At 33.3% G+C, this 13002-nt stretch overlaps 1 protein-coding gene across 1 annotated transcript; it reads right to left on the reverse strand.

Moving 5' to 3' along the window:
• Positions 1-1637: 1637 nt before the first annotated feature.
• Positions 1638-9761, reverse strand: tunar (TCL1 upstream neural differentiation-associated RNA). Its single transcript, XM_088925067.1, has 2 exons — positions 9648-9761; positions 1638-3541 (listed from the first exon to the last, which is right to left on the reverse strand). The coding sequence occupies exons 1-2, from the start codon at positions 9759-9761 to the stop codon at positions 3356-3358; spliced, it is 300 nt and encodes a 99-aa protein (XP_088781193.1). The 3' UTR covers positions 1638-3355.
• Between the last annotated feature and the right edge of the window lie 3241 nt (positions 9762-13002).

Below are 13002 nucleotides of genomic sequence, written 5' to 3' on the forward strand. Positions count from 1 at the left end.
CAGATTTACTCACTACTACTAAAATCACTTACAATACATTTTTAGATTAATGGCTACAGTTTCCTTTAATAAATTCTATGGAACCTATAACACATTTAAAGCAAATGACAGGGTTATATTCCTTGTAGTAACTAATATCTACCAATGATTAACTGTATTGTTATTAACAATAGTCATTTCTCATTCATTCTATGAAAACTTTATTAATGTATACTTGAGTATTAATAGAAGATTTTACATGCATTCATAGGCATTTGCAAGTCTTATTCTAAAGTATTACTGTAATTAGTAATATATTAACTGTATTAACATTACTGCAGTTTCTGTGTCCTTCCACATTATTAAAAAAATGAAACTAAAAAGCTGGTTTCATTATTCAGATACTCTTTAAAGCTCTCAACAGCTCTGTACATAGAGAGTTCTTATGACAAAGAAATAAAGTAGAATAATTTACTGTATTATTTGCAATGTTTCATGATGGTAAACAGTAGGTGATGATGTTCCTATTTGTACTTGTCCTCATATCACAATTGTTATACATATTGTCATATAGCCTTTTGACTTGATTAAACTGTGCTTAAAAAGAATGATCCATCAGTTAAATATATATATGCAGAAAAACTGATGACAATGTGAATATTTTGGATCTGATCAGTACCCAGAAGAAATCTATAGTTTTTAGCAGCAAACTGGACTCATAGAAATATTGAGTGACAGATTTGCTATTGAAAAGATTACTCCTTTATTTTCATTTTTCTTTCTTTTCTTTTTTAGAAAAAGCAGGCTTTAATGTTTACAGTAGATTATCATATTGCAATTTAAGCATAATTAAACCACCTTGATCAAGTGCATTTCAGGAAGAAGCATTGGATATTTCACAAACACTGGCAATTTGCAACTGCAAACAGTTGCAAAATAAAAATAATGAAGCATCAGGCTCTTGTTCAGACACACAGGGAACACAATCTAAACAACATAATGCTAAATGGTAACCTAACAGAGTACAAAAATGAAATAACAAAAAATCTACTGTTATTTTCAGTTTGTGCTGCAAAATCCCATGTGAAGGTCAGAATTCCTTCCACAGAAATTGTTAAACTACTGTAAGTAAAGGATTGAAGACCTTAGGCACTCAGCTCAGTTTTTTTTTAATAGTGCATTTCATGTGTGGACCTGCAATTTCTAATTGATTGATTTTTTAACCTGAATTCAGATGCAGAAACCAAACACAAAAAGCAAGTACAAAAAACAAATCCATATTTAGAAGTACATTCTCAGCAATATGTTATGTAACTAATGGGTGTGCCATTATGAAAATAACCTATAAATGACCTATAGATTTCTATAGAATTACAGAAAAGAAAACGGTAATTTTCAAACCATTTATCTCTCATAAAACATGAAGACCTGAAGCAATGTCATAGGCACTTTACTGAAGAATAAAAGGCTTCCGCTGAATCAGATGTGCCTACAGTATATGCATGTAACTTTATACATTAATTTAGCCATCTGTAAATATTACAATGCCTGTATGTTACAGATGACCTTTTTTCCCTTAAATTTCTCTAGAAAACTCTGAAGACCGTCATGACTGTCCTCCCATAGTTGGAAATAAACACAAATAAGCATTTAAGTCATGCAAAATTAAAAACTCTTTAATGTCCTCAGTAGATTATCACCAGTACAGTAGATTATGTCGCCAGCCTGCCTAAGGATTATGGGAATAAACCCCAACATCTGCATACAAGAGCATTTAAGTCACTAGGCCTGATTATTCAAGGACACTTTAAGACAAGACAAAATGTAAACCTGCCCCAAAACTGAGGCCAATTCGGTTTTAACAAAAATGGTGTATTTTGCCACATTGATCACATTTTAAATACTAAGCATATTTATAGAACATGGAAAAATAACACTAATATTTAAATGACCAATTTGGTTTGCAAAATCCAAACAGCCAAGATGATCAATAATTTACTGAATTTTGAAAATATTCTGTCAAAGAGAAAGCTGTTTAATTATGTTGGCACTATTCATGTTGGTCATGATTTTCAGTGAATCCTGTTCAGAACTTGTCTTGCTTCAAAGTATTTGATGGAAGTATTTCAAAAGCTAATACATGGTCTGAATTATATGATTATTCAGTGATTATTCTGTGAAGGAACCACTGCTGAGGTGTCAGATCCTAATTCAAAAGTTGTTAATTTTATTTTTTTAACAATTTCGTTTGTCTTCTTTCAGTCTATAAATTCAGACTTTTTGGACTATTTCACGCAAAGACATGAAACATTTCAAAAACTATCATTGAAAAACTTCGAACAAATTTTAAAGAAAACTGTTGGAAATACCATCCTGCGTTACACTATTTTGTGGTTTTTAACTTTGGTCTTCTAAGACTGCTTCCAGATAAGATATACAGTTAGTTTCTATTTTTAAGGCAGAACAATGATCAGTTCCAACTGGCAGTTTCCTAAATTGTGTAATGAAGAATTTTATTGCAGTGGTTTTCAAAATGTTCCGTTTAAATTAAGAGGGTCCCATCATTTAAGAAATAAACCTCACATTTTTGATCAAAGTCAAAATACCTGAAATCCTTTCCATTTGTGTTTCTGGGAAACCTTCGGTAACACAAAACACCAAAAAGAGAGTGTTAAAAATTTCATCTTTACCATTATAATGATCCCAGTTATTTTAAATATCATAAATTATCTTTATATATTTTTAAAAGGAATTTAGATATTTTCTTTGAAAAAAGAGAACATTTAACACTGAACAATTTTAGTATTTACAGTGTGGTTTGATTTCTCCACCTGAATCACTTTTAGACCATATCATTTCATTGCACATTTTATCAAACTCCTTCAAATAATTTAATGTGTGCCTCTTGGGTACCATTTAGCCCATAGATTTTGCTTAGTACAGTATACAGTATAATATTCATACCGGGATTTACTTCATGAAGAGTCAAGGCATTATAACTTTAGTTCTCAGTCAATTAATATCATTTGATATTCTTGTGTAAAAATATATTTTTATACCTCAGAACCCTTTATTATTAACAAAACTGATAACTGAAAAGATGGTACATATTTTCCATCTGAAATAGAATGTATTGTAACCATTGAGCTAGGTGTTTTGAGGAACAATGCAATAAGAGGCCAGTTCTTCATTTTGAGAAATGAAGTCTCAAAACTCTTTTGTGCTTCTCACCACTGTGCCCATAGGCAAGGTAATGTTTTATGGTGTAATTACACAGTCCTGGTAAATTTTAACAAAGCAAGAAGACAACACCTAGTATCCATTTAGTATCCATCTAAGCATCAGTCCTCTTGGTAATGTCTTGACATTGTCCAGTTCATAGTGTTGTGTAGATGTACACAAAAATGATTACAATTAAATTAAGGATGGTTCCAATTATACCAAGCATGGCCAGTATGGATTCCTCCTTGCTCTCCTTCTCTTGAGCTCCTTTTTCTTCATCACTGACTGCAGTGTTAACCATTGTCACAGTGAACGTCTGCAGCTTCCTTCTCAGACTAGCCTGTTGGTGAAAGAAATATTTCAAATTTAATTGAAAACTGATGGGTAAAAATGCAGATGACTGAAATCTGGTAGAATTTGCACGAATGTGTCTTATTTCCTTGACTTCCTCATGCAACATGCAGAAGAGATATAACAAAATATGTCATAATATTCATGGTTTGTACTTATAGAAACTGAACAAAGTTCAGAACAAATAGCCAAAACTAGTGTTCTGTTGTGCTACAAAAACAATTCATTAGTACACCATGTGATATACTATGTAATATATAGAAAACATCTCATTGAAGTTTTCAAAAAGAAAAAAAAATGTTTATTCATTTTAAAGACAAAAAAATACATTATTAATGTACAGTAATTAGTGGGTTATCACAGTACTGCACTTATAAGTAATTATGACAGTGGGGTATTAAAGAGGTACTTGCATGATGTTCAATGTGACACTGATGCTCTTGAATTTAACATTGGTCTTAAGTATTACTTCAGTAAATGTTGAATCACTCTTGTAGACTGGTCTTCTAAGTGTATCGGGTGCAATGCCATTTGGGCTCTGGACTCCTAAAAATAAATGTGGGTTTCTCAGTTGGATCCCTGTTTTATATGCCTAACATGGCATTTCACTTAGATTACTTTAGAGAAATGCCCAGCTTTGTGAATGGATATAAATGTAAGTTACTATAGATAAAAACACCAACCAAATCAATCTGTCAGTCAGTTAACAATTTCTCAGATCAGCTAAGATGGTGGAAATGGTGCTCTGACAATAAACCACAACAATTCACAGCAGTCAACCTGATGGATGTGCACTAGTAGCAATGCCACAGTTGATATGTAGTCAAAAACGTGATTAAGAACAGAAAAAGATTACAAATGAGAGGAGGCCATTGTGTCCATCCAGCCCAGATAAAATATATAACACCTTGCAGGATATTTGAACCTGGCTGACCAAAGCCAGTTGTATGATGTAAACGTACACCTGTTTTCCTAAAACCATATATAAAACCTGTAAACCTTAGTCTGCACTAATAGTTATTTTAATATAATAAAGTGCAGTTGAGCCTTTCCTTCCTATAAATTATTCACAGAAAGAGGAAAATTACGGTTAAAATGAGCATACAGTATATACAGAAAGCAGCACAACACAGGAAATGTTTATAATAAATTTACTGGAATGCTGTACTACAATACTTGTACATGTATTTTCTTCATTTATTCAGTTAAGTCTATTTTGATACTGTCCTTCTTGTGACATAATATCTTTAAAGGTGATTGTAGGATGTTTATTTGTGCTGAGGAGGGGGTTTTCAGTCCAAGTGCATTACCATTTAAGATTAACAATTGCCCTTTATTCTACCACACAGAAAGAACAAAATGATTAGAATTACAGACCAACAGCTCGTCTTGCATGCAAACTAAACACAGAAGGTACCCCCTCAGGAGTCAAACTCAGGACCCAAGATCTGTGAGCATGTAGAGCTATTCACCACATCACTGTTTCAACTTCTTTGAGAACAAATATTTAAACATATGTACTTTATCCTAGCACATTAAATTTCACATTAAATAAATTAATTTACCACAGTCACTTGCTGTGCTTTCAATTAAGTAATTTGACTTTTTTTCTCCTTGTATTCCATTTACAACATAAAGTGCTGTCTTTGCATTATGCAGATATATTTCTAAAAACATGCTTTATTCATATTCAGATACAGTAGCTGCAGTTACATATGCCTGCACTATTCTGTGTTTATGATTGTATTTGATACACAAGATACACACTTTGGGACTGTAGGATCAGAGGTGTGTCGTCAGGCCACTGTTTATAAACACCGTTCCTCTTCTTTCACAGGCAGTCAGATCCATCATGTTTAAATCCTCTGCTTCTGCTACCACATACACAAGGCAAACAAGACCTTTTTTACCAGCCTGATACTTGTCCTTGTCAAAGCTTTAATTAACCTCTAATTAATTTAAAAATATATACTCACACTGGCTTGTGCTGATCTTTTGAAATTTGTGGCTCACCATCCAATATAATTACAGTACTTCAGCTCACTACTTTTTCGGAAAACATTCTGCTCAGAATATTGTAAGATATTTATTTGTATCTCTCCATGCAATGACTGAAATTCTTACAAAATAAACAATTCCATCTAGGGATAGTTTTTTTTTAAATAATGCCAAAATAATTTAACTGTCCTTGAATGAGTCATACACTGGCTACATTTGTAACATTGGGACATATATATCTAAACTTCCTCTACATCTAATTTGTTCAATCAGTCTTAAAATATCAGAACATAAAGTCACAACAGATATGTATAATCATATTTATAGAACATGACTTTCACTATAAAGTGAGTCATTGTGCTTTAATTTCTAGGTCACAGCAGAGAAACATTATTAAATGTGGTGTAAAGTTTCTGAAGAATCTATTTTACAATTAACCAGATTTAATATTGGCTGCCATAAGAATTTCTTTGCCAGGCTAAACAAAATACATTTTCTAGTCTTAAGCAAATAAATACTTGAAGTAAATCTGTGTGAAATAAAAAAGAAATAAAAGATCTGATCTTTACTTTGATATTTATCTAAGTGAAAACGAAAGTAACCAATTTAATTTTTTGTTTTCCTAGTTTGTTATGAGGGATATTTTACTGTCTTGTGCATGCATACAAATTGTACTTCTTCCAGGGGTAACAGTTGTGTAACAGTATTCTTAATTTAAAGCTTATTGCACATGTTACATGTATAAAATCACATAAATCTCTAAATTTGTTCATTCGTATTTGATAACAGAGTTTGCATGTTCTCCCCGTGTCCATGCAGGTTTTCTCCAGGTATTCCCGTTTCCCCCCACAGTCCAAAGACCTGCTCCCAGACATGAGTGTGTGTGTGTGAATGGATAGACCATCCAGGGTGTGTCCCACCTAGTGTCCAATGCTTTCCTGGATTAGGCTCCAGGCCGCCATGACCCTGAATTGGATAAGCTGTTATTGAAGTGATGTGATGGTGTGATATTAGGCAATAAGTGTACAAAAGGCACAGTATAAGCATGTATTAATACATTAATTAATACATAGAGAGTAACCGTTACACTAATGGTTACTCCCCAAAACACATTTGTCTTTTTTTTACAAAAAATAAATCCTGACTACATACAGCATCAGAGATCATACAATCATCTCGCATAAAAATAGATACTGCAAAAGCTTCAAGACCATCGCTACTGAACATTGGACAAGAATCTGTTTAGACTCCACTGTTGGAAATGTTGGGACTTATAAGAATATGCCTGCTTTGCAGAAGTTGCTACACAATAGCAGCAATGGGAGGTTAAAGCCCTAGATTCAACAAATACTCCTTGTCAGGCACAAAACCTTGTGCCCTGTGACAAAATATATGCTCAATATAGAAATCATGATCTACCAAAATAGCTCAAGCAGTTCCACTAAAGCTTTAACTTTAATAATAAAGCAGCCAAGTTAGAGCTCACTGTAGCTTTGTAGGAACACATTTTAATTTCTGAATTGAAGGTGGTGCAAGTTGAACCTGAGGTGCAACTTAGCATTCAGGTTGTGTTTCATACAACTGTTTGGTCAAGAGTCAACACTTACTGATTAAACCTCATTAAACCTTACAACAGAACAATGCCAAACAGTAGATATTCTGTTTTTATCCTCTTGCAGTTCTCACTCATTGGTAGCAATCCTACTCAGAGTATTCTGAAGCTTTACCAGACTCATAGAGGAAAGATACAAATATTAATCCTTTTTTATGGCTTTAGAAAATTGTTAAAATAAAATAGCAACAATTGTTGTTATAGAAAAAAAAACATGGAACATAAATATATGTATACTGTATAGATACCTGTATAAGACACCTGGAAAAGGCTTTACAGCCTAAACATTGTGTTTTCTCTCTTCTCTTTTCAGCATGGAATAAACCTATTACTTGTTCCTTTGCAGACTACGCATGCTGACACAGCTACCCACCTGAACAATATACTGTATATATTGCTTAAGCTACTTTACATGACTTGTAATCAGATTTTTGTGTAGCTATAAAAGAGATTTTATTAGAATTAAATTTTCAATAGTTCAGAATAAGTCAAAACTTTTTCATACAGTGTACAATGTACCGTATAAAGTACTTCCATTTGGTCAAAGACATTTATAAAGTCAAAACAGCAGATTTCTTCACAATGAAGTGAAACACAAACTAGAGAGCACAACTAAAAACTATTGCATTTAAAATTAAGAACAGGAGGTACTTCTTGACCCAAAGGGAGGACGGATCAAGCTACCCAGTCGTGTTGTTGAAGCCAATACATACGATGATATTTTGTTACTTATACTTTTATGCACACCTGAGGCAAATGCTTTGGTTTGCGCTTGTCCTTGCAATGAAACTAGGAAAACGTCTGGTGTTATAGTCTCTTCTAAAGTATACTTTCTATATTGTAAAATCATAGTCAACTGAGTATAATGCTTGCTTGTGTTAATATATATATACTGTATATAGTACACGGAATATCCTTTGTCATACTGTATCAGTTTGTAGCCGATATGAATCATGGGTATGAATATTGTCTTGCTCTTGTTGTATCACAGTGCTAAAGGAGATGGTTTATGACTTTTCAATCCACTCTTTGACCTGATATCCACTGAACTTTGTGGGATGACATGTGGCATCTAGGGCTCAGAGACCTGTGAATAGCCTCATGATTATGCATGCTCAACAAAAAGAATGGGATATAATCCTGCAAGACAGCATCTGCAATGTACTGTAAAGCGTACAAGACAGATGCACAGCTTGTACTAATTGTAATGGTTGCCACACACACTACTAGCCTGAGATTTTACCAGTACCTCAAATCAAATGTTAATCAGTATACTGAATTTACTTACAGTTCCCTCCAGATTTATTCAGAATCCAATCTGACATGGTTACTAAAAACATCATGACAAACTGGTGTTGCTCGTTCAAAGAGCTCTAACGTGTTTGTTAAGCAAGACCTACAGTACCATTTCTAAATACATGTTGAAACAATGTCTAATGCAGTGGGCAACACAGAAGGCACTACGTCCTTTTGATTTTGAAACTCTGTCATGCTTCCTAAAGAGAAACATGAATGGTGGTATACGAGTATTGCAGAGGATTCCATGTTTAACCTCTGTGTCTTTCAAGGTCTGAAGTGTGAAACACACATAGAATATGTTTTGGAAATGGATTTGGTCAAAGAAAGATACCGTACTAGATTACCAAGACCCTGCAAAGGGGGTCGATGCCCATGATCATCAATCTTAACAGGGAACCTTTTCGTGAAAGATTGAGTAAAACCTCACATTGCAATACAGAAATGGAGAATCCCAAAATTAGGTATCTGTTGTGACTTGGATAGTCAATGGACATGATTTTCTGTGAAGATTCTCTATTGCAGGACTGTGCAATATAGGCTCTTTGCCAGGAAGGAGTTCTATCCTGAAAACAGGACGGTTGACCTCATTCACATGTTGCTTCCTTTTAGGTAAAGGACAGCAAAATGAACCAAACTAAAAGAATTAGCTCAACTGCTATACTGCCAGAGCTGGCTGTGGTTTCAGCCTTTAATAGTGGAATGCCAGGTTGTAACTGAGCAGTTTAATGTTTGTCATAATTTCCCATTTTTATTGCGTTGTTTTGGTTATGCCAACAAAGATTGCATAAGCCTTAGGGGTAATGAGGTGTTGATGCTTTTAAGCAATCTCTCCCATTTCAGCAAGCTCCTTCAACTTCACGGAATTAGATGTCTATGTCTATTTCTGTTCCAAAATTATTATTAATACATTATTTTATGTTGTTCATTTAAAAGTAGCATCTCAAAGTGCTTAAAAAAAGGATTTGAAGCCAATCTCTCACTGTTTGCAGATCAGTGCCCCTACAGAATGAGCCACGCTACAGGCGATATATACTGTATGTATAAATGTAGACCAGAAATGTTTATTCTACATGAGTGAATGCATTGAAAATGTACTGTAAGTAACAGAAACAGCAAGTAGATCAGCCAGTAGCCAGCTCTAGCCAGCAGCCCGAACAGTGCCATGATAAGAAGGTGAGGAACTTACTGATGAGAAGCTGCAGCTCCTGTCACTGAGCAAGCTGGGCGGGGCGCATGGCGACGAGGCCTCGGGGCCACTGGTGGAGGAGAGGAGGAGCAGGGAGCACAGAGAACCTGCCATACAAAGACAATCACATAAGTCTCTGCGCAGAGCATATAAGAAATTAAACATGAAGCACAGAATTAAACAAGACCATATTTTTGGAGGCTTTGAGTTGGTATCATAGCTAAAACCTAAATATTTTTACTATTTATCGTCTTACTCTTCAATGAGACATAAAATGTATTATATGTCTGACGTGCAGCCCACTGTCAAATCACCACTTACTGAGGGTTTTTCATACTGTAGTTACAATGGTGATATAGCACTTCAACAATGGATGCAACAATTGTATCCCTCTTCTATTTAACTTTACATAATATTCATAAGAATTAATTGATAACAGGAGTCTTTGAAATCATTTAATGCTTTGTTTTTGTTAGCCCCTCATTTTTTGCTTCCTCTATGCTTTACAAAATTTGGCATTACAAGACTGTTTATGATTTTATCGAATGCTACTAACTGCATGTAAGTGTGAATATTTCATTTGTATTTTGTAAAGATATATTTTGTACAAGAGCAAAGCTTCATGATAAGGACGAAGCATAGCAATATACTTATTTATTATTGAAAAAAGCAATGCTATGATAGTGTTTATGGAAACATTTATTTATATATCAGTCATAAAAATGATACCTACTGTAGGAGTCTGCAATAGTATTGTAAAACCCTATGTATTGGCAATTTTACACTAGTAAAACAGCTCTGGGCACTTACATGTTTCCAAAAAAATCACATTGCCCTGTGATATTAAAATGAGCTATTTCAATAGACACGCTCACTATCGTGAGCATACAGTATGCAAACTACAGTATAATCAGTATTTTCCTCTTCTAAAAGACAGTGTGATCCTAAGACAGCTATCCATATCACTCTAATAATTCCAAGTACGTTTCAAGTGTTGTAACATCCTACTATTCATTATTATTTCTTGGTAAAATTACCTACACTATTATTTTACTCATTAGTTAAATATTCAAAAAGGTATAAATGCATAGTGAAATAGGACAGATACAATCAAGCTTGTTAACTTTGAGATCTTATTTATTCATTAGACTCTTTTTGGGTCTCTCAGAAATACAGAGGATAGAACAAGCCCATCTTAGCACTTTCTGTCAAAAGTACTACACCCATACACCCATATCCAGTATCATAAATACAAAAAGCAGAATACATTTGAAAAGAAAACGTATTCTAGACAAGATGAATACTGTGAAATATTTATTGCACATACATAATGTATAGAAATGGAACTTTCAGGGTTGTGAAAAGTTAATAGGTTTACTTGCAAAAGGAGTTCTTACTACAGGAGGACTTAATAGAGCAGCTTGTTATAAATGCAAAAAAGACTAAATTAACTAATTTCATTTTTTAAGTTTAGTTTAAATTTAGTGTTACATCACGTTTTAGATAAAAGTTAAGCCTTTTAATGAATTTTAAGGACTTATTACTACAATGTCAAATGTGATAAATATGGGACAATTACCTAAGGCTTTCATCAGAAATTAATGCGTTTTTCATGGATTTGAAGTGGATGGTGTAGTCATGGATTCACAAACAACCATTTCTATTGTAATGGTCCATGGTTTCTGTATTTAAATAATTTCTTCCTGAAACAACTTTAGCGTAACATTTAATGAATCAAGTGAAATAGAGATATTCACAATATCAAATGAAAATCTAATTAAGATGATCTATCCTTTACTCTATCTTGTTTATTAGCACCATCACAAAAATGTTGTGATTGAAGTTTAACTTTACTTCAGGGACACTGTCTTCCAATTGCAAAAGTTTTTAGCGTGCACTACTGTGCTGTAGTAGCTGTTACACAAACATCTTGGGGGATAAACAGAAAAACCTTTAATTTAACATGATTATTGTTCAACAAAGCATTTCAAACTGTCAGGGAAGTTTTTTTCAAGGTTCTCATCTGCGCTTGTGGACTGCACCCTGAAGGGGTGCTAAGTAAAATGGAGCTCTACGGCAACAAAGAGGTATGGCACACCTTCTCTGGAATAAATGTCCTATTGATCGCTGAAGTGTAAGGCTTTCTTCCACTTGAATAATTCAGAACATGTCAAATGTTTCAAGACATTAACCTAGTCTGACAAACAGAATGGCTGAAAACACAAGAAAACACACAAGCAACTTTTTTTTTAATATTGCAGACAGAGCACACATATAATTAGTTTATACCCAAATAATCACTGAAGGTGTTGAATAAAGTATTAGAATATAAAGGAATCATTTTACTGTTCATTTAGTACTAAAGCTAAAATCACCATAGTTAACAAATGAAAATTACCTTACTGTACAACTGTTTATTATTTTAGTAATATTTATAACTACTTATGTACTGGAGATTCAATATGCTAGAAAGAAAAGACTCGTGACAGTCAAATGAAATCCACGTTAGGTTTCTAAGACATAATGATCATTATGTTATGGTTTTATTATTAAGCACAAATTCAAAGCTTTATATGTTAATAAGGAAACTCAGAATGTGTCATTTACATGCTTATGCTATTTCCAAAACTCCTTTATATAATACCAGTACACGTTAATAAAATACATGCAAAGAATAACATTGAACTTTCTAACAAACACTTGTTTCAGGATAGTTAAATAAATAATTAAATAATTGCAAAATAATTGTAAAATGGTTTGAAGCATTTAGGTTTAGTATAAGATTGTTGATCTACTTGGGGAAAAGCTAAGTGATAAAAACTTATACTGTAGTCAAAATGTGAAATAATTATTAAAATGGAAATTTCACATAAACTGAATTTTATCAATTATATAATTTAAAATAAAGGAGTAATATAGCATACCAACATTTACTTTTTACAATACATCATACTTTGGTTACCTGATCTTAATTGCTACAAAAACATATACATAATTGCACTATACATTTATGTCAGTTTTCTTTAAATTAATGAATATGTAAGTACAGCATTTGAACAGCTGGCAAAAATGCAAATGCTAAAATGTGTGTTGTTACTTATTATTTAGTGTTTCAAGTTTTGATTGAGCAGACTGGTGCATGCAGTGATAATAAATGTAGAGCAATATATACATAATTCCAAGACATGACATTTTACACAGCACAGAATAAACTCATAGATATGTAGGTCCTTCTGCCAATTACTTTTCAGAGGTTATAATAAACACCTTAAATTTTTAAAACTGTGATCTAAGTAAGGGTCATTTTCATCATTACAATGAAAGTATGTAAAATGGAGAAATTGTTTTTTTTAAT

The sequence above is a fragment of the Atractosteus spatula genome, chromosome 9, assembly GCF_055471065.1.
Source record: "Atractosteus spatula isolate fAtrSpa1 chromosome 9, fAtrSpa1.hap1, whole genome shotgun sequence".
NCBI lineage: Eukaryota > Metazoa > Chordata > Actinopteri > Semionotiformes > Lepisosteidae > Atractosteus > Atractosteus spatula.

What these genes read in the sequence shown, in the direction of transcription:
- tunar (XM_088925067.1), bottom strand. Translation starts at nt 9,761, where the DNA reads ATGGCAGGTTCTCTGTGCTCCCTGCTCCTCCTCTCCTCCACCAGTGGC. An exon ending in GGAGCTGCAGCTTCTCATCA is followed by an intron (nt 3,542 to 9,647) that starts GTAAGTTCCTCA and finishes TTTCACCAACAG; the next exon opens with GCTAGTCTGAGAAGGAAGCT.